This window comes from Rhinoderma darwinii, chromosome 12 (genome assembly GCF_050947455.1).
Source record: "Rhinoderma darwinii isolate aRhiDar2 chromosome 12, aRhiDar2.hap1, whole genome shotgun sequence".
Taxonomy (NCBI): domain Eukaryota; kingdom Metazoa; phylum Chordata; class Amphibia; order Anura; family Rhinodermatidae; genus Rhinoderma; species Rhinoderma darwinii.
The window spans coordinates 56,090,742-56,112,027 of record NC_134698.1 but is presented as its reverse complement, the minus strand read 5'-3'; the positions used below and the strand labels follow the sequence as shown (position 1 = coordinate 56,112,027).

At 41.6% G+C, this 21,286-nt stretch overlaps 1 protein-coding gene across 2 annotated transcripts in view; it reads right to left on the bottom strand.

Annotated features, from left to right (window-relative positions):
• TTC6 (tetratricopeptide repeat domain 6) overlaps nucleotides 1-21,286 on the bottom strand; it is a 106,775-nt gene that overhangs the window by 38,012 nt on the left and 47,477 nt on the right. For both annotated transcript variants that reach the window (XM_075845006.1, XM_075845007.1), the window contains 8 exons: nucleotides 20,818-20,947; nucleotides 15,916-16,091; nucleotides 15,397-15,533; nucleotides 14,194-14,363; nucleotides 12,706-12,826; nucleotides 10,034-10,184; nucleotides 9,696-9,778; nucleotides 4,982-5,058 (listed from right to left, as the gene is read on the bottom strand). In XM_075845006.1, coding sequence (XP_075701121.1) covers nucleotides 4,982-5,058; nucleotides 9,696-9,778; nucleotides 10,034-10,184; nucleotides 12,706-12,826; nucleotides 14,194-14,363; nucleotides 15,397-15,533; nucleotides 15,916-16,091; nucleotides 20,818-20,947 — 1,045 coding nt within the window. The remainder of the gene's footprint in view (nucleotides 1-4,981; nucleotides 5,059-9,695; nucleotides 9,779-10,033; nucleotides 10,185-12,705; nucleotides 12,827-14,193; nucleotides 14,364-15,396; nucleotides 15,534-15,915; nucleotides 16,092-20,817; nucleotides 20,948-21,286) is intronic.

The following is a 21,286-nucleotide window of genomic DNA, read 5'->3' as shown; positions in this document are numbered from 1 at the left end:
CCTGCAAATACTTCCAAGATACTTCCAGCAGCAAGAAAAGAAGCTCGACACTTTTTTAATATGTCTCCAAGAATCCAAAAGTTGTAGTATGTGGCAGAAGAGTTCATTATGCAGCTTCTTCTGATATATATTACCAAATGTCTTTGTTCAGAGCTTTGATGCCCCATCTTTCTACAATACTAGTTAGAAGAAATACATTGGCTGATTATTCATGTTTCTTGCCATAGTGGCGATTCCAGCTTTGCTTACTTCTAGGGAACAAAGGATTGGGCATGTTAAAATAAAACATGCCCAATGCTTGTCCCAAACAGCAGACATTGGGGGACTGTTGGGCTGCTCCCATACATATTAGATTGTTGCCACATCTGACTGACAATTATCTAATGTGTATGGCCACCAAATGTTAAGTCAAGACCATTCACCAACCATGATTTGGCCCTCTTCTTTTATGACCTTTCTTAACCCAGTGTAACGTCCATGGCCGCAGACTGTCGGGATTACTCACCCCTCGACCGCCACAGCCATGGTCTGGTGAGCGCTGGTCCACATCTCCTCCTCCTTTCAATGAGCCCGGACCGCAGAAGACGGCCGTAATAAGACATGTCCGTTCTTTCTGCGGTGCGGGCTCCCGGGCCATGCATGGACCGTAAAAACTACGGTCGTTTGCATGGCCCCATAGAAATGAATGGGGCCGCAACTCTCCCATGGATTTTCGGGGGAATTGCAGCTGAAAAAGCACGTTCGTGTGCAATGGGGCCTTAGTGTTATCCTGTTCCCGTTGTTCTCGTGCCCTGCTGCCTGTATCCTGTGTTGTAGTTGTTCCTGTGCCCGCTATAGTGTTGAAGTCGAGTTCTGCCACGTCTGCTGTGTTACACCACGTCTGGTGTGATCTGTCTCGTCTGCATCATATGCTTTCAAGTTCCCATCTGTGCCTAGCCGTTGCTACTGTCTGGACTATCACATATACCCTTGTGCTTGGACTATATATATATATTGACTTGGTACACTGTAGTTTGGCCAGCTGCCATCCTGCAACGGCGGTGCGGCCCAGTGGGTCCACGTACCCACAGATCGTGACACCCAAGGCTGTTCTTCTAAGTCCTTCGTTGGGTCAGTCCTGTTCTTCTATTATCCTCCTTGATCCAGTCCTGTTCTTCCATGACGTCATGGAGCACATAACCCAAAACGATGTTGTGCAAGACATAATACTCCAGAATAGACCTGCTGGCCATGAGGTCTTCGCATTGTTGGTTAAAGAATTTTTATCAAGTACATTAGGTCAATTGAGCATACTGGTTTATATCTTTACCATTGTATGTACTGCTACAAATAAATTTGGCAGAGGTCATTTCTTGAGTTGACCCTGCTTGTTGCTGGTTTACCCATGAACTTCAGCATCCCACTAATCCCATTGATTTTGTGATGTTTAATTTTTGCTACACTTTGATAATGGTAACGTTGCACAAGATCTAGCAAGTGTTGCACAATGTAAGCATCCTGGAGGTCAATTAAAAAGTTCCCCTTGTGATCCAGCATAGGAAAGATCAATTGGGATCACAAATCATCTGCCAATCACAATTGTATGGCCCTGCATGAGCGGTGTTGTATTACAAGAAATCTGCACATTTAAATCAATGATAAATTAGACAGAGGGTTAAATTGAGATATTCATGCCTTTGTAGTTAAGGAGATGCTAACTATATCTTAATTATAGTCTATTTTCTCAAATGTTCTCGTCTGAAATGCTGACAAGAACACCAAATGTGCCAATCATTTACTTTGTGGGAAATACAATTTATTAGACATTGTTTATAAGAAGTCAATTGTATATGAATGACAAGTATTCGGATTCAATCTTCATTTTGGCAGGAAATATGCAGATAGAGCCCAGTCCACAGCTAATGTGCTATGAAAAATTTGCCTCCTTCCTTACATCTTATGTTTTTCATATTTGTCGCACTAAATTGTTTCAGATGTTTAAACAAAATATTATAAAAGATAAAAAATCAGTGACAGAACCTTAAACGTTCATGGTCAAAAGCACCCCAATGGGGCAGATTTGAAACAATACTGTTAATAAAAGTGGGACAAAATTCCTCTGTAGCGATATGAAAGACTGATCTCCAGTCAATGGATGAGAGTTTGATTGCAATTGTTACTACTAATATCTCATGCTTATGGCTGTAATACTGCTCTGTTCTGTACAAAGGTATAATAGGGCACCAACAGATGTACATGGGAGGCTAACTGTACCTCAGTATGCCTATGATTTCATATGGAGGCAAACAGAGGTTTTGCTTTTTTTCAGACTCCAAACAAATCTGATAAAACAAAAATTGTAACATCGCAAGCTGTATTATGGACGTATTCTCCCCTAGAAGCATCCATCAGAGGATAGTACAGCAACACATGGAGGCCCTACGGCTCAGTAATACAGAGCCACAGTAGACTCCATGTGCCACCATAAAGCCTCCTGGACACGGCTCTGCCTTGGCGCATGATACCTAAAGGTGGCACAACTGGGTATTAAACGAAGGGGTGCAATTACTTTTTCACATTGGTATTATACAGGTGTTGAATAACATTTTATGAGCATTTAAAAGCTTTATGTATTATTTACAATCTGAAACAAACAGCTAAAAAAATGGAAGCCGAGCTCTGATTTTATTCTGGAAGACAGTTTTGATAAATGACGGGCACTAGTATTTTGTTAGGCCCCATTCAGATCACTTTGTTTCCCTTCATTTAGCATATACCGGAATATACCAGCCTGACGGAAGCCAAAAGGACACTTTTTGGCCTCTGTTGGGCTAATAGAAACCTATGGACATGTTTAGCGTGTATGTCGAAAGCTCTCCTGGCGTACACGCCAAACCTGCACCTAATAGGCCAATTTAAAGCGATCATGCATTCAAAAAGAAATTTTAACACAACTTCATTTTACACAGTATTAGAACACTTACAATCTGCATATGAAATGTGTATATTCATTGCACTTTTGATCAGTCAACGTCATTCACAAAGCACAATATAGTGTAATAAGTGGGATAATGACGTTTATATCAATACAATGCCATTTAATACATTATGGCATGTGACATAATCAGAAGGAGTAACTCAGCAGTAAAGTTTCCCAAGGTGCATATTTACAGTGCTGGTAAGTATGTTTAATGGAGTTACCACAAAGCACACCCCATAATCACAACTGACTCCCCCCTCATTATTAGCAGTAGCTTTTATAAATGGACATAATATTGTGCCGTTAGGTTCAGTCCTGTATACTTCATACTGAAAAGCAACACAACTGAACAAATGGTTCACATTCTGTAATTTAAAGGGTAACTAAACGTTCGACAAACTTCTGACACGTCAAAGCTTGTGTTTGCGCTCAGCCGTTTAGTTTCCGTTTGGCTTTTTCCGGAAGGCCGATGTATCGGAGTACGGGCTCATAGACTTTCTATTGAGCCTGTACTCCGATACATTGATTTCTGGAAAAGGCTGAACAGAAACCAAGCTTCTGTCGCTTCGTTTTAGCAATTGATGGGGGTCCCAGTGCTCGGACCCCCACCAATCAAAACTTCTGACATGTCACTATGAGATGTCAGAAGTTTGTCGAACGTTTAGTTACACTTTAATTACTTTTGCCCAGGGTTAACAGATGTAATTGGAAATGTAATTTAACAGGTTCTTTGTGAAACGGTAATTCAGGAGCATGTTGTGTATCCTAAATCTGTAGGGCACCTTATTTGTGCAGCTGTTAGCCGGACATTGGCATCTTCTAGGAGCCTAAATGCAACATTATAATAGAAGCTAAATGCTACATGTTGATAGAGCGAGAAAAGGAATACAGGACACACAAGAGTCAAGAGAGGAATCGCAAATAAAACTCCACATGCAAATGAGCAGAGCATAAAAATGTCATGAATTTATCCTGATCAGAATCAAACCCAGGACCCCAGTGCTGTAAGGCAGTAGTCTCAAACACTAAGCGCCTGGGCCATCCTATATCTAATTTAATGTAGATGTAGCCAATTACGGGCTAAAACAAAAAAAACAATACAACTGTGAATTGTGGGTGCTGCACCACGATAGTTACCTCAACCCATGCCGTATTAATTCTCCGAAAGAGGTCTCAACTTGTGCCTTTGTAATAACACCAGTCATTCCAGTGCCATAGCAATACATCATATGTCTTTGGGGCGTACAGACCCCTTGCAACGTAAGGGAACAGAAAGCTTTAAAGAGAACTGGTCGCTAGGTTAGATAAGTTGAACTGATTAACTGACCTGAATAGCGCGGTCTCCCGAAATCCAGCGCTGGAATGAGGGAGGCAGCGCTATTCAGGTCAGTTAATCAGTTCAACTTATCTCTTTAAGTGGGGTGTAGAGGTACAATGTCATATAATACTAATTCTCAGCCATTCTTGATGATTAACTTTGGAGTCCTGAACCATAATATTGAAGCTATTGAAGTTTTCAGCAGTATGACTCTTAGAGCTTATTCAGACGAACGTGATATACGTCCGTGCAACGCGCATGATTTTCATGCGCCTCGCACGGACCTATATTACTCTATGGGGCCGTGCAGACAGTCCATGATTTTTACGAAGCGCGAGTCCGTTGCGTAAAACTCAGGACATGTCCATTCTTTGTGCGTATTTCGCCCATCACGCACCCATTGAAGTCAATGGGTGCGTGAAAAACACACATGGCACACGGAAGTACTTCCATGGGACGCGCGTGATTCGCGCAACAGCAGTGAAAAGTATGAATGAAAACAGAAAAGCACCATGTGCTTTTATGTTTACAAACATACAGAGTGTTATCATGATGGCGGCTGCGCGAAAAGCACACAGCCGCGCATCATATGGTGATGACACACAGAGTTGTTAAGTGCCTTTTGCGCACGCAAAACGCACACGCTCGTGTGAATCCGGCCTTAGGTTGCATTACCAGACTACTGAACACATACTTCTCCTTACCTTGAGTCATCTCAGCTGTATGGTGAATACAGAAACTGGCAAGGTCGTACCTCTTCATCTCATAGAGATACTGTCCGCTGCAGGAGACAATGTAAATCACTAATGGCCAACATGACCTTTATCAGTTACTGACAACAGAGTCATTAGGATGTGTGACCTTTAAGAACGGATTATATTGGTTGAACCCTGTGGCTCTCATTATTAGGAGATATGGAGCAGCTTATTATTATGTTTTACATCATGCCCGGCAGCACATTTGTTATAACACTTCTCACTTGAGCCTCAGTGCGATCAGAACATTTCAATCTTGAACTGATATTGTAAAATATCTAATGAATAATATACTTTTATGTTCATCTATTATCACATATAAAGACTGGAGAAAGTCTCACTCTGGGGGACCCAACACATCCATACATTTCATGGATGGTCCATTGATTTAGGACTGGTGCCATGTAATACATCATTTCGGCAGCAGCTTAAGTTTGTTTTTTGTATTAAGGGTTGTCTTCTCATGATAACCTCTTTTTGTAATGAAGCCAGCACGTCGATCAGCTAAAGAAGGTGCGGGCTGTTGCAGGGGAAGTTCAGCATTACAAGCCGCGCATTCATATGGATGACTGTCCATGTAATACATTGACAGGTCAGGTCCACCAGAGTGGGAGCTGCTGAAACTTAGCCCCTCTCCGCTGTGGCTCAAAGAGGGTGTCCCCAGCAGGAGAGACCTTTACATGATGTCCATAAGCGAGACTTTAAACAACGAAGATCAAAGGTTTCTCCAATCCTGGCTGTGCAGAAGTGTGACGGTCAATGAAATCTTTCCTCCCACGGGTGACCACATGGGCATAGCTTCATGGGATCACTAAGAAATCAATATATACCTCCAGGTGCGGGAGGTATATGTGTCCTGGTGCACTAGGGGTTAACAACTCATTGGTGAAACACTAGATAATACAAAAGGTGCCTATTTTAAAAATGGAACATGACAATGTTTCACACAGGGGGTTACGGCCACAGCACAATTATAAGACATACTGTGTTCCCCCCACCAATCCGAATTAGCAACCTAGTTTTGAATGGCCTGTCCTAGTGACAGCTCCACATCGGTTTGGGAGTACGCAGAATTTTGAGTCTTAAGATAACGTGACAGTGATCAGACACAGGATTTAGAAATCTATAATGTATTTAGGAACATTATTCTGCCCAGAATTCAGTGTAGGAATGGCTAATCCCCTAGACAAAATCTCGAATAATCTGTAAACATATTCAGATTATGACTGAACTCCAGCCTGACATTTAAGTGCCAGCTGAATTGCATATAATAGGCTTGTGCCAGTTGTTAGTATATCAAAATGGTTATGTCTATATACAGCACACACATTTATAATCTTCAATTTTACTTATTTCCTCACAAAATGTAACGTTTGTTTGTAAATGCATTTTCTTCAACTGAACAATGTTTTATTTCACTTTATACTATGTATAATCAGTTTAGAATAGATCGATAGATAGATAGATAGATAGATAGATAGATAGATAGATAGATAGATAGATAGATAGATAGATAGATAGATAGATAGATAGATAGATAGATAGCAAACAGAGTCAAAGAGTTGGTTTAGATTTATTAAATATTCCAAATATGGTAAAAAATAGCTTTCTGTCACCACCTAGTGGTTATTTCAGAGAACTACAAAAAAAAATATTACACTATATTCACATGTTAAAAGGGAACCTGCCACTTCGTTTTAGGAAACCACCAGCATGCCGTTAGACTGCTGGGGAATAGCGCCCTAAACATGCCCCTCTCAAAACCGTCCGTTTTAGCATTTTGCCTAGGAAGAATTGCCTATAATATAATATAGTTTGTTGTCCAAACTGATGCTTCTGATGTGGGGCTCGGAGCAGTTCTGTCACAAGAGGTGGGTGGTGAGGAACATCCTGTGACCTATTTGAGCAGAAAACTTACCCCGGCTGAGAAAAACTATAGCATAGTTGAACGGGAGTGCTTGGCAATTAAGTGGGCACTTGAGTCCCTGAGATATTATTTATTGGGTCGTCGGTTTAGGTTGGTTACAGACCACTCTCCTCTTACGTGGATGTGTCAAGCTAAAGAGAGAAATTCAAGAGTTACACGGTGGTTTCTTACTTTGCAGAACTTCAAATATACTGTGGAACACAGAGCAGGAAAACTGCAGGGCAACGCTGACGCTTTGTCTAGGACACACTGCCTTGTAGCTAAATGTGTCCGATCCGACAGGCTCGAACAGAGGAAGAGGGTATGTGAGACAGTGACAGGTAAAGTCATTGAGGGAAGGTACATTTCCCCTAGAATCCGGACATATGTATCCTAGGCTCCAGGGAATGAGTATTTTTTGCAATAGAAAGCTCTAGCTTTCCAATCTCGGCTTAAGGAAAAGCCGGAAAAAGGGCCTGGAGTTGGATTGGGGAAGAGCAGGGCGGGTTCCCCAATCCCTAGTCCATCTCTGTTTGTAGGACAAGGCTGCTGCCCAATTAGCTGCACCTGTAGCCTGTGTATAAAAAGGTGCAGACACAGTGTGTGGGAGTCTCACCCCTGACTCAGACCGGACACTACTAAGTCTGGAGTAGCCTGTATTCTATGTGAGTAAAGACCTGTGTTACTTTGTGTCCAGTGCCTGGTAGGAAGGCACTTGGTATAGTTAGATAATATCTTGTTTAGTTAGTGCTCAGACGAGAAGGATTTATTTTGTATTTTGCCTTGTTGTACAAGAGGCTGTTTCTTTGACAAGAATAAAACACAGGCAAAGCCCTGTTATGAACTTTAATGCACGGTGTCCCTGTCTCTGGCTACTAAGAAACCGCTGTACCAACCTCTCCTGAAGCTAAACCCTCACAATAGCATGCGATGTAGAAGAGTCCAGAGAGGAGTCCAGCGGCATTCTGCTCAGGTCAGATGTAGCGGAGGCCGGTACACCTGGACTCATCTCGGCAATTATTCTCCGGATATTTTTAATAAAGCACACGCTGTATTATAACTTATTTTTGGACAAAATGCTAAAACGGACAGTTATGAAAGAGACATGTTTAGGACACTAAATCCCAGTAGTATAACAACACAGTCTGATTAAAATATCAGCGGTACAGTATGGTGTCACGTTCTGAAAATAGAGGCATGGATCCTCCATAGCAGAGTACTGTCTTATATCATACCACGTTTATTATCATATTTAACCCTTATATCCCACTGTCTACCCTGCCTAGGTGGCAACTTTAATAGTGGTTAAATAATTTTCTATCAATGAGCTGTTATCTTTAGGAAAAGAAGCTGGCATCTACACATATCCGCTCTGGTATGAGAAATACCGTATTATACGGCGCTAAATTAACACAATGGTCAACCATGTTCTTCAGAGTGAGGGTATGTTCACACGGCTTATTTACGGACGTAATTTGGGCGTTTTACGCCTCAAATTACGTCCGAAAATGCGCCTCGATAGCGTTGACAAACATCTGCCCATTGAAAGCAATGGGCTGACGTTTGTCTGTTCACACGAGGCGTATATTTACGCGTCGCTGTCAAAAGACGGCGCGTAAATAGACGCCCGCGCCAAAGAAGTGTCATGTCACTTCTTCAGACGTAAGTGGAGCCGTTTTCCATGGACTCCATGGAAAACCAGCTCCAGTTACGTCCATAATGGACGCGGCGTTCAAGCGCCTGCACATGCCGTTACGGCTAAAATGACGGGGCTGTTTTCTCCTGGAAACAGCCCCGTAATTTCGGCCGTTACGGACGCTGCCGTGTGAACATACCCTGACAGCCAATCTTTGCAGCGGCTCTCCACTTTGGGTATGTTCACACGAGGTCATTACGTCCGTAATTGACGGACGTATTTCGGCCGCAAGTACCGGACCGAACACAGTGCAGGGAGCCGGGCTCCTAGCATCATAGTTATGTACGACGCTAGGAGTCCCTGCCTCGCTGCCGGACAACTGTCTCGTACTGAAAACATGATTACAGTACGGGACAGTTGTCCTGCAGCGAGGCAGGGACTCCTAGCATCGTACATAAGTATGATGCTAGGAGCCCGGCTCCCTGCACTGTGTTCTGTCCGGTACTTGCGGCCGAAATACGTCCGTCAATTACGGACGTAATGACCTCGTGTGAACCCAGCCTTTGACTGACATCCCCTATGACGTTCATGTGCCTTATTAAATCACACGTACAGCCATTGTCCTAATGGGACAACCCGTTTAACCCCTTAACTGACTTATAACTTTTCAAGACTTATAACCAGACAAGTTTGCTAAACAGCTATAAAGTTTTTCTATTTTTCTTAGGGCTATTAAAGTTATTGCCGAACCTTTTTGTTTTTTTTGTAACAGCGAGGGCAGCTCTGTCACATGGCAACTATTTTAGCAATGACGTGAATAACTGAGGCTTCCTCGATTGTATACATAGCACTCACTGAGTTCTGTGTATGTGCACGTCCTTCCAATCTCTGGCTGCTTGATTCTGTGTGTAGCTGCCAATCTGGAGAGCCATGTTTTCATAGGGGTTCAGAAGAAAGCCCCTTAACAGCCGCTGTTAAAATACGTTGGGCGGTCATTAAGGGGTTAGGAAACAGCTGAATAGAATTTTTAATAACTTGACAGTAGAAGACAAGATGATGTTAAAGGGAAAAACGCTATAAAGAAAAAAAAAGTCAACTTAACTTATTTAAAAGTGACTCACCGGATTATATAGGGTTCAGGAGAGTCCGGACGCAGATGAATGGCGCGTGTTATATCCTTCAAGGCACTGTGCAAATCTTTCATCTACGAGACGTGGAAAAGAAAAAACTGATTCAATGCAGTGTCCAAATAATTCTATTGCACATGATAAGGAAAAGAAACGGCAAAGAGACCACCATCAGCAACTGGTAACAAGGTTCACGTCACAGATATTAAAGAGAATTCCCACCTAATGTATTACCTGCTCTGTTACAGCAGCTGCGGTTGGTTGTAACCAGTATCTTACATTAGAACTGTTGTGTTTTTTGCCATTTCTACATTTGGTAAAGGACAATATACCTGTCTGTAGGCCTGTGCCCTGCAGAGATATGCTCGAATACAGAGGGGGTTGACTTTTATAGCTGCAGAGAAATGGCGCACTGCTTGAGTATACTGGTCTCGGTGAAGCAGGCAAATCAGACCCAGATTCACATGTGCCACAGCCACGGTTCTGTGGAAATATAAAACACTGTAAATGAGAACATCTGGGTTATGTGGATCAGTCTGATATACTGCATTGATTGGCCTGTTGAGCAGTTTACATTTCCTTTTGTATTTTGAACGAAGGTCTTTAACCCCTCAACGTATTGTCCCGTACATGTACGTGACAAGCGTTAAAGTGAAGTATGGAGAGTGCTCACTGGCTAAGCGCGCTCTATACTCAGCAGGTGTCAGCTGTGTAATACAACCGATACCTCACTGCAATGGACAGAATCAAAGGTCACTTTGATTCCACTTATTTAACCCCTTAGATGCCGTCGATAATAGCCACCGCGGCATCTAAGGCATTAGAAAAAGGGGCCCGGCCCCCTCCAACAGCCCACCGGCCCCTGCGTGTGACCAGGGCCCTTAATACTATTTTGCAGGTTGTGCACAGACTTAATCTACACATAAAGTTAAGCAACTGTGTAAATACACGGTATTACTTATCTCACATTGGGGCAGAATTATGAATACGGTTTTAAATTCAGACAGCTTAAAACTAGCGTAGATGAGCCAAATTGATCACAGTGGCTCATGATGATAACTTTGGCACACCTTTAGATACTACTGTGTAACTTTATACTACCTCTTGGTTGACTTATTTTAGGTCATTTTTTGGGGGCAAATTTTTTAAGCCACACCCCTTCCCTGGTATGTTACACCCCCTTACCGGATGAGTCACAAACATCTGTTCTATTAGGCACATTTCATTGATCAATTTGTCTAAAATTATTTGAGCCGAAAATAAGGTGCAACTTAGGCAGTATATCTAGCGCAACACCAATAGTGTATCTGCCCCATTATTCCTGAGTTACCGCCTGTAGTATAGCCCAGAGCTGCATTCACAATTCTATAGACACCAGAGCTCAAATCTCTGAGCATTCCCTGCTAGTTCATAGCGTGATCTGATGATTTATATTCTGGGATCTGTACTATTTACACCGGGCACTATACAGTCATCTGATATAGGAAAACAACTAACTGCCCCGCTGACAAAAAGCTTGTTGATCATTCCTGTTGACAACCAGCAGAATTGTAAATGCAGCTCCACACTGTAATACAGGCTGTGTCTTGGTAACAGTGCAAGATAAATAATGCAAAGTATTTACAAAAAACTTTTTTTTTAAAAGATTATATCTATATATTAGTTGTGAAATGGTGTTCAGACGTGGATATACCCTTTAGGCTACATTCAGATGAGCATCGGCAACCTCGGACGTGCACCCGTGTGGGACGCGTTGTCACGGATCCCCCATAGACTAGAGTCTATGGAGGGATGCGTGACATGCAGTAAAAAAAGAACATGTCTTATTTTTTCACGGACCCTTCACACGCTCCGTTGAAACAACGGTAGTTTGAGCGGCCCCATTGAAATACACGTGGCCGTGTGACGGCTGTTGTTTTAATGGCCGTCACACGGACAAGTAACACGCTCGTCTGAATGAGCCCGAAAATAGTGGAGGGACGTAATTTAAGCTGTCAGTACTTTACTCCAGTACACCTGAAAACAAGCCTGTGCAGATGACTTATTTTTATATATCTAGGTCAAAAGGTGTAAATCTCCATGCACAAACCAGTCTGTACAGAGAGAGTGAGAGGGGCACGCTGCAATAATAAAGTGGCTGTGCCTCCACACGCACACACTCGCTGTGCCAGAACCTCTTGAATATCAGTGTTCATTTTTCATTGACATGTACACTAGAATAAAACAGCTTTGATCATGAAAACATAGGAGGACTAGTTAACAATGATACCTTTATCCTCACTACAAATAAGAATAATTACAAAATGACTAAGAAGAAGCGTAAGGCAGCTGAAAAGAAATAATAACAATACAATAAGTAATACAATTATCATCCACCTACATCTTTACTGGGAGAACAAGATGTAATGTATTGTACATCGGCAGAGGATCTTAGCTGCAAATACTGTTGTGGCATGACTAAAACTTGGGACCAGTGTCAGAACTAAATCACTGTCACTTTGACGGATATTTTCTTATTTAGTTCTCTTTATTCTTTCAAATTGTTTAGTAACTAAATTGATACTACATGTAAAGTTTAATTATTTGATTTCGGTCATATCTTTGATTTGGCATGTTACTTTGGCTCCAGATACCTGTAATATTTGAATGTGGTCCTATAGCAGGAGTGTACATAGAGTGATCTGGGCCTTTAAAGTTCATGGGCCCTTTACCAACCAAGGAAAGTATTAATTCTTCCCATCGTTCACTTCGATAAGTGTTGCGTAGAAATACCTCAAGTGTACATACCGGTATCAGTGTTTGAGATTACAAGACATTACAAGCAGCTCCACTACTTCTAGATCCCTATGACACTTCAGATGCTTTGAGAGTCCAGCTTTGTCAAAGGGGTATGGATCCAAACTGCAATCCACATCAATGTCCAGGTTCTAGCCATATAGGATGTGAACATCAAAGTGTATAGTGATTGTTTGGTTCAGTTCTACAGTTATACTTGACAACGTACTTATCTAAGGCAAGGACGTGTTCAAAATCAAATGCAGCCTCAAACCATAGGTCCAAGTCTGTGTAAAGAATTCCACGATAAAGGAAGGCATTGAGGTTTTCAAATCCATCATGAAGAAGCACTATCGGATAGTAAAAATAATTTCATTGCAAATCAATTCATTCTGTACAACAAAATATTTGTATGCAAAAACGAAACTTAATTCTTATAAGTTAGAAACAAAAATTATATTTTTATGCATTTGATTGGAGTCAACAGCAGTCTCTATCCATAACTCAGCGGTGTAAAGGGTGCAAAGATAACAGTTGCACTGAGGCCCTGGAGCCTGAGGGAGCCAAGAGCTCCTCTGTCACATAAGAAGACATCAGTATAAATAGAACATGGTAGGTGGGGGTCCTGTTACGGATCTTGCATTGGGGTCTAGGAGCTTCAAGTTATGCCTCTGCCATTAGTTTTCCCAAGTCAGAGGAACAAGCTGATATTTGTTTACCACCTGATGTGCAAAGATATTTTGATACAGTTGGAAAAAAAATTTACTTTTGCAAAACCATTTGAATCATTGATTGATTGTTGTCTACTAATGATCATAATGAAATGTGTTATATTTAAGGGGGTTTCTGGGTTTTAAAAATTGGATTCTATGGGCTTGAAATGTTAAAGTATAGTTTTTTACAATACATACACTGTCTGCTTGGTCCCCCAGCCACACTTTGCTGCTGATCCAACGTCATGACATGTCATGAATAGTGACAACATTTCATAAGATCATGATGTCAGTCACTGCCCACTGCAGTGACAGCACTATAGGTGAAGCTTCACCACATAGAATCAGCAGCAAAGAGTGGCTGGGGGTAAAGCAGACATGTGGGGAAGGAATGGTGCGTATATTGTAAAGATTTTTTTATTTACTATTTTAAGCCCATAGAACCCAATTTTCAAAACCCAGGAAACCCAAGCAAGGGATATCTCTACTCTCTGTTATAGTAAGATTATCGTTGTTTTGGACGCTACAGTAAACAATACGGTTTAAGGTTATAGGTAAAGATACCGGTCCTCATATATCGGCCGCTTTAACCTCCTCTCTGGATCAATATGCAATGGCTATGTACTTTTGACATCGTTTTTTTTGTTTTGTTTTTTAAATAAAATTGTGCATCGGTGTGTTTGGTGCAACTTCCTAAATACCTTTTATTTAAAATTATTTTTACTATACAGCTGCTCTGTATACTATATACAGAGGAGCTGTATGTAGCGCTAAAACTTGAATCTGTCAGGTCCACAGGATTGATGGGTTCAGTGTCAGCGGGTCCTGCGTCTCAGATCAAGCGGTTACTGATCACATCTAAGTTCATCTTGATTACCCGTGATACCATCATCATCCTTATATGGGGAAGAGGGGTAAATGTATGCCTTATGGTGTGAGAGCAATGTTCATTTCTTTTAACTCTTCTTGGTTAAAATACAATAAGAAAATATCAATCCCATTACCAGAAATGCTGAAGTCTTGAAGCGCATGTTTTGGATAGCATTTACGCAACAGACATCCTCGATAATAAAAAGCCATCCAGTTTCTCGGATCCAAATGAATAACAGCTGAAAAATCTTCTGCTGCCTCACTGTAGCGGGCAAGTTTAGTGTAAGCTCTCCCACGATACATTCTGTTTGACAACAAGTAAATTATTACGAGCGGGTTACTCATACAAAACTATTATTAATAAGGGTGTACATACATAGAGACAAATCCTGTGGCTGCTATGGGGCCTCTGGAGACCCTTGTGCATCCCATCTACTTTGCTACTGGGAGGCGAGAACCTGTACAGGAACTGAAGTGTTAGCAAACAAGTAGGGAAGGAAGAAGAATCTAAGAATCATGGAGGGGGAACAAACACTAGGTCCTTCTGTCTTAGGTAGCAAAACCATAATGGGGGCCCATTTTGACCTTTGCTATGGGACTCCCTCTCTTCTATGTATGCCACTGCCTATTACCATTAAAGGGGTTTTGCCATCTTGGACATTTATGGCGAATCCATAAGATATGCCACCTATCTCTAGAACGGGGCCCTCTGACCCCCTCCTACCTTGCTTGTCACCCGCTGCTACCCAGCGACTGTCTGACAAGGTGTTCAGAAGTTACGGAAACAGCCGAACTCACCATGCTACGCAGTTTCCGTATTTCCAATTTACTTCTACAGAAATCACATAAACAGAGCAGCTCAGCAAACTTGGCTGTTTCCGTAACTCCCGACCACATAGACAGAGGACAGGGGAATAGCGGGAGCCGAGCAGGACGCGGTTCAGGGGGCCAAGTTCAAGAGAGATAGGTCTGGGACCCACATCTATCGGACATTTATAACATATCCTGTGGATATGCAATAAATGTTCAAGATGAGAAAACCACTAGCTATGTGGCAATTATACAAAATGTGAAAGGTGAACCATAAAAATGGGGAAGCCGCATCAAACATCATAAAAACAACAACATTATTATGTTTTTATCTCTATATATCAAATATAAAAAGTGGACAGTCAATGTTTGGATCAATAAACATGTTACGGGACATAGTGCCATAGGTTTATATGGCAATAAACACGGTAAATACGCAACAACTTGGAGCAATCTGTTCTATTAGCAGTGCACAATAATTGTAACCATATAATGATATAAATAACAGCAAAACCATAGGATCAGACCTGGCTTCTACATTGTCAAAGTCCCGTTTGAGGACTGCAGTGAAATCCTGAACACAGACAGTCCAGTTGCTGTTCTCAAAACAGTACAATCCGTGCTTCACAAGTGCATCAGTGCGGCTGGGGTTATGGTTAAAGCACTATAAGAGAAGAGAGAAAATCTGATGTCAATGTAGCTATAATAGAAATTAAAATAATATATACATAGTGCAGGAAGATTGTATATATTAATCCTAAGAGGTTCTTTATAAGTCTGTAAAGAAATGGATACGTTATATAGATATGGAACAAATGGATGTTTTCTTAATGTTTTTACTTTCAGGGACCAAAGGGAGTCCCATAAACATCGCTGGACTCTGCAAAGTCTAAAAGCGGTGTTTCCTTAAAGGTGGAGATGAAAACCATTCTGAAACCAATTCTCCCAATCACCAGCTAGCAAGCTTCCCAGGTGAGTAGCATTTCTATTCAATGTAAGACAGATAGCTAGATCTTGCCTTCTAGTGAACATACAGCTATTAATACCTGCGCATAGTCATCCATGGCTATTATGAGTTCATCCTGAGCCTCATACATCTGTGCTCGCCGGAAATATGTGTCATCATCAGTAGGTCTACATTTAAGAGCTTGTGTGTAATTCACAATGGACATGGTGTAGTCTTTCTTCTGCTTGTAGATCTCAGCTTTGGACAAGTAGGCATCTGTGTTATATAAAACCCATTAGATAACTGAATTATTTATATAATTTCATCCATATACTTCTCCAATCATACATAGTGCTGTATATTTCTACACATTAAACCCTTGCTATAACTGCACTCACTACTAGTTGGGCCAGATATCTTTGCACAGATCCAAAGAATTGTTCCCTTCTAATACTATGGCAGACCATTTTCATGGAAGGTTGATCAGATACCGCACTACATAGGGACCATCATGACCAATAATGACCATCTCCAAACTAAAGTAAAGTAAACTCCTTTGGTGAGAAGATTTCTTATTTAAAATGTTTCTTGGTTGCTAGTAGTGAATACTATACAATTACTTTACAACCATTCGAGAAAAGTGCCAATGGGGCACCGTAAAGGCACAATATTTCTCAGAATACAATAATTTTCTATGCCCCTTGCCTTATTGTAAAACAGGAAAATCTTTACACTTATGGCAAGCCTGGGCTTACACTTTCAGTCCAATCAGACTAAGGCCTTATTCAGAAGGGCGTAATGTACCAGTGTTTAAATGTCTGTATTCCGGATGTAATACTGATACAATAGTGGCACCAATCTGACGTTTGTTAAGCCCTTGGTTGGCATTTGACACAATGTTTTGTGTCACAAAAAAAAACATGACCGTTACTTCCCTCGTCTGGTTCCAGCGGTGCACCACTCACTCTGAGTGGCAACGGCTTCAACCGACGCGGCCCTCCTCACAGCAGGCAGTGTCGAGTTGGCCGGGGCAACTGAAACTCTTAGATAAGAGCTCATTTAAAAAGGACTCCAGCCTTCCCTCCAATCCTGAAGTTTAAAGGTACATCTATTGTATTTTGACTCCTGATTCTGACCCTGATCTTGATCTTGCTTCTAGATTATGCTGCTGTCCCTTCATTTGACACCTGGTTTCTGCAGTTCCACCCCTGGTATTGACTCCAGGCCTGATTTCTGACTACGATTCCGTCTTATCCTCCGGCTTGTTGCATCCGGACTGTTATTTGGTTGACGACCCCTGAACAAGTGCCGTGCTGAGCTGAAGTCGTGCTGTGCTGTATACCACGCCTGTCCTGCTACACCACACCTGACTGCTGCCTAGTCCCAGCCGAGCCTGTCTTTCTACTGTCCGAGCTGCCACAGGTACACTATACGAACTATAGACTGTGACCTGCGCCCCGTTGGCCAGCTGCCATACCGTCAAGGCGGTACTGCCCAGTGGGTCCACGTACCCAACGTGACAAGGATTCTTCAGCCTTCTCTTCTTTATCGGTAAAACGGCGGGAATATAATCTGCTACTAATTGAATATACAGAAAATTTAGGACAATGAGTCACAATGTCACAAATAATAGAAAAATACAAAATTTTTATTAAATACACAATATTACATAACACAGATAAAAAATGGTACAAGGATCTAAAATAACATATGTGGACCATTCCGAAAAAGGAATATTGCCACGGGTATACTGTATTTGAACCGACAACTGAACATGTATGTAATAGGCAATGAAGAAGCTTGTATCAATGATGCATCATCGTAGCGTCTCGCTTATGACATGAAAGTGTGAATTCCTTATGGAGAATGTGATAAGACACATATAAGGTCCTAGTGACATCAGTGAAAAATAATAAGAGAGACGCTAGGAGGAAACATCATCCCACAAAGTAAGCTCTTGCCTTCAGTATAAGTGAAAGGAGGAGAAAATATCCTGGCATGTGTTGTAGTGTTCAGTCAAAAGAGATCTGCCTGGAGTGGCAGGTATTGTGGTAAAAAACAAGCTTACCCATGGAGATGGAGAGAGTCAAAAACGGGCCACAGTGTATAGCCTGGTGTACTGGCGCCAGTACACCAGGCTATACACTTTTTTGACAAGAGCTTACTTTGTGGGATGATGTTTCCTCCTAGCGTCCCTCTTATTATTGATACAAGCTTCTTCATTGCCTATTACATACATGTTCAATTGTGTGTTCAAATACAGTATACCCGTGGCAATATTACTTTTTATGAATGGTCCACATATGTTACTTTAGATCCTTGTACCATTTTTTTTATCTGTGTTGTGTAATATTATGTATCTAATAAAAAAAATTTATTTTTCTATCATCTGTGACGTTGTGACTCCTTGTCCTCAATTTTCTGTTTAAAACGTATTGGAGTTATGCTACGTTGTACATATACTTTGGAGGTGCTTAGACATTGTGTTGGTGGCACCTAACCTGTGATTCTGACCTGTGAGTACGTATTCATACTAACTGAATATACTAGAAAAAAAAAAAAACACTGTACTCTCATCAAACAGTTTTTGAACATGGGAATAAAAATAGGCTATTGTTGGCTTATCTGGCCAGGGATGACGCAAATCCAAACCCCATTATGGAGGTGACCTCTAGAGCTAGGGAGCTCCTTACGAATTCTCTCTCACTGTCAATCAAGTGTTCGCGCAATTTTACAAAGATTTATATTCTTCCAAGGGGTCATATACCCTGTCCGACCTAGAGGGTTATCTAGATGGTATACCCTTTACTGTTCTAGACGGAGAGGATGTTGGCTTCCTTGAAGCTGATCTCGAGGTTGAGGAAATCATCACGGCTATTAAATCTATTCCTTATAGAAAGAACTCCAGGCTTGGGTGACCTACCTATTGAGTGGTATAAGGCTCATGTGGAGCTGCTTGCTTCTCGACTTCAATCCTTGTTTCCCTGTTTGTTGAGGAAGCCATTCCATGCGAGAGGCACTCATTGTCCTTATACTTAAACCCTGCAAAGACCCTACGGAGTGCGGTTCATATCGACCCACTTCGCTTCTCAAATGTGACATCAAAATACTGGCCAAGGTCCTAGCAATGCGCCTGCAGAAGGTTATTTCTCACATCATCCACCCTGATCAGTCAGGCTTTATGCCTGGAAGGGCCACGGACATTAATTTACGTAGGTTATTTACAGACTTATCAACTCACAGTAATTGTGGCTCTCGAGTCATTGCCTCACTAGACTTAGAAAAGGCTTTTGATTCTGTGGAATGGATGTACCTTTGGTCTGTTCTCCGTAGATTTGGCTTTGGCCTGAAATTTATCCAATGGATAAAACTTCTGGGAAACCAGATAGGATTTCCACCTTTTCGCTTCTCTTTTTTCGCCGGCCATAGAACCCTTAGCAATTGCCATACACCACTCACTTGCTATAAAGGGCTTTGTAATAGAAGGGAGGACCGGGTCTCTATGTATGCAGATGACACGCTTCTGTTTCTTAATGACCCTGGCCTTCCCTGCGAGCAGTTTTGGCTATATTTGACACATTTGCCTCCTTCTCTGGCCTACGTGTCAACTGGTCCAAGTCACTGGTTTTGGCTGTAGATTCTGCGGCCAGGTGAACGGGAGTTCCCTCGCATTCGCAATGGGCAGACAAAATTGCGTATTTGGGCATAGTGATTAGTAATGATGTTAACACTTTCATACCAGACTATATTACACCCATAGTACAGAGACTCAGAATTGATTTTGATAGATGGAAACACCTTCCTATTACAGCAACGGGCCGTATTAATCTTTTTAAGATGAAATCTCTCCCTAGATTAATTTTTCTCTTTCATAACTCCCCAGTGTGGTTGCACCTCTCATTGTACTCCTCTGTGGATAGGGATATTCGATCCTTTATTTGGCGGTGGTACTCCTCAGACTGCACTTAGTACTCTGCAGCTACCAGTTGGCAAGGGAGGGTTGGTCCTTCTCAATCTTTATTTCATGGCTAGCCAGTTAGTATATGATTGGTGGTGGTTTACTCATAGGCATACAAATACCTGTACGGATCTGGGGGCTTTGCTGCTGGGTTCTTACAGAGCTGTGGTGAATTCTCTATATATTGAGGTATCATGTTTTGTGAACACATTCGGTGTATGTGCCGAGAAAGCTACGTCACATATACTAAACATAGCCATAGGCACCCATTCAGACCCAAACCAATTCTGGCTTACAGGATCCACTTCTCCAGAGAGAAACGTAACAGCGACTGACAGCAAGAGATGGTATAAAGCTGTCCCTACAGATGACTAAAATCACTAGCATGGTTTTCTTTCGTGACCTCCTTATAAACATGCACGCCGAACCGAGTCTTCATGTTTATTCACTAGGGGTCTGTCCAGTAATCTATTATCTATGAAAACAACAGTTTCATCAAAACAATGCAAATAAAACATGGAAAAATGAAGAAACCCCATTTTGACATTAGTAGGTTAGCAGGGTTTTTGGAGGCCTGCCGAATTTCCAAACAGGAAACATATTAGTAAATATGGTGGACCAGTTGCCATATTTTCTTACATGTTTTATGACACTTAATACATGAGCCCTAGAGTGTTTTATAAGTGTATACCTTGTCCATGGACAGGCCCAATGTAAACAACACTGTCCTAGGACCCATCATCCCACAGACCTGTACTCAGATCTCCATTATAATGCTCATTCTAATGAACATTATTAAGAAAAAATCCAGAGATCTCCTTTAAACTCAATTGCCCTGACATTTTCATAGCATCTAAATATTCTAAGCAAATCCACTATTCCGTATCACACTAGAGCACAAACCCAAGAGCGAAAGAGCTTAGAAATAGCCAATGTTCAATAGCTTTGGCACAGCCATGTGCTATCGAGGCTTATCTGAACCTCACAGTATTAAATGCTGATCTGTGGGGTTAGGGTTATTGAAGCAAGTCTCCCATTTCTTACCTGCATGAGTTTTATTATATTTAATAATAAAGTTTAGGTCATCCAAAGCTTTGCTTATCCTGCCTTGCAGAAGATAAATTAAATGTCTGTGCCAATATGCATCTAGCAGTTGTGGTTCATGTTTTATAACCTGTGGAGAAGAGCAAGAAGTGAATTGAACAGACAATACAAGTCCCATTTAAAGGAACAGCAAACCTAAAAAGTAAGGATGTTATGCATGTTCCTAAAACTAGTGTTCTCTGCAAGATGTCAACAAATGTGTTCACTTCTTTGTGACCCCTTCCATTTTTAGTAGGGAGATGACTGACTGGGTGAGGATTTCCTGAGAAAATGGGGTTTAGAATACCTGCTCTCTTATTGGAGAAAATGCAGTGGCGGAGGGCTCCTGCTACAGCCAGAGACAAGTCAGTGATTTATAAAAAGGAGGAGACAAAGGGATGATCTCTTGGGACTTAGTAAAATTTTAAAT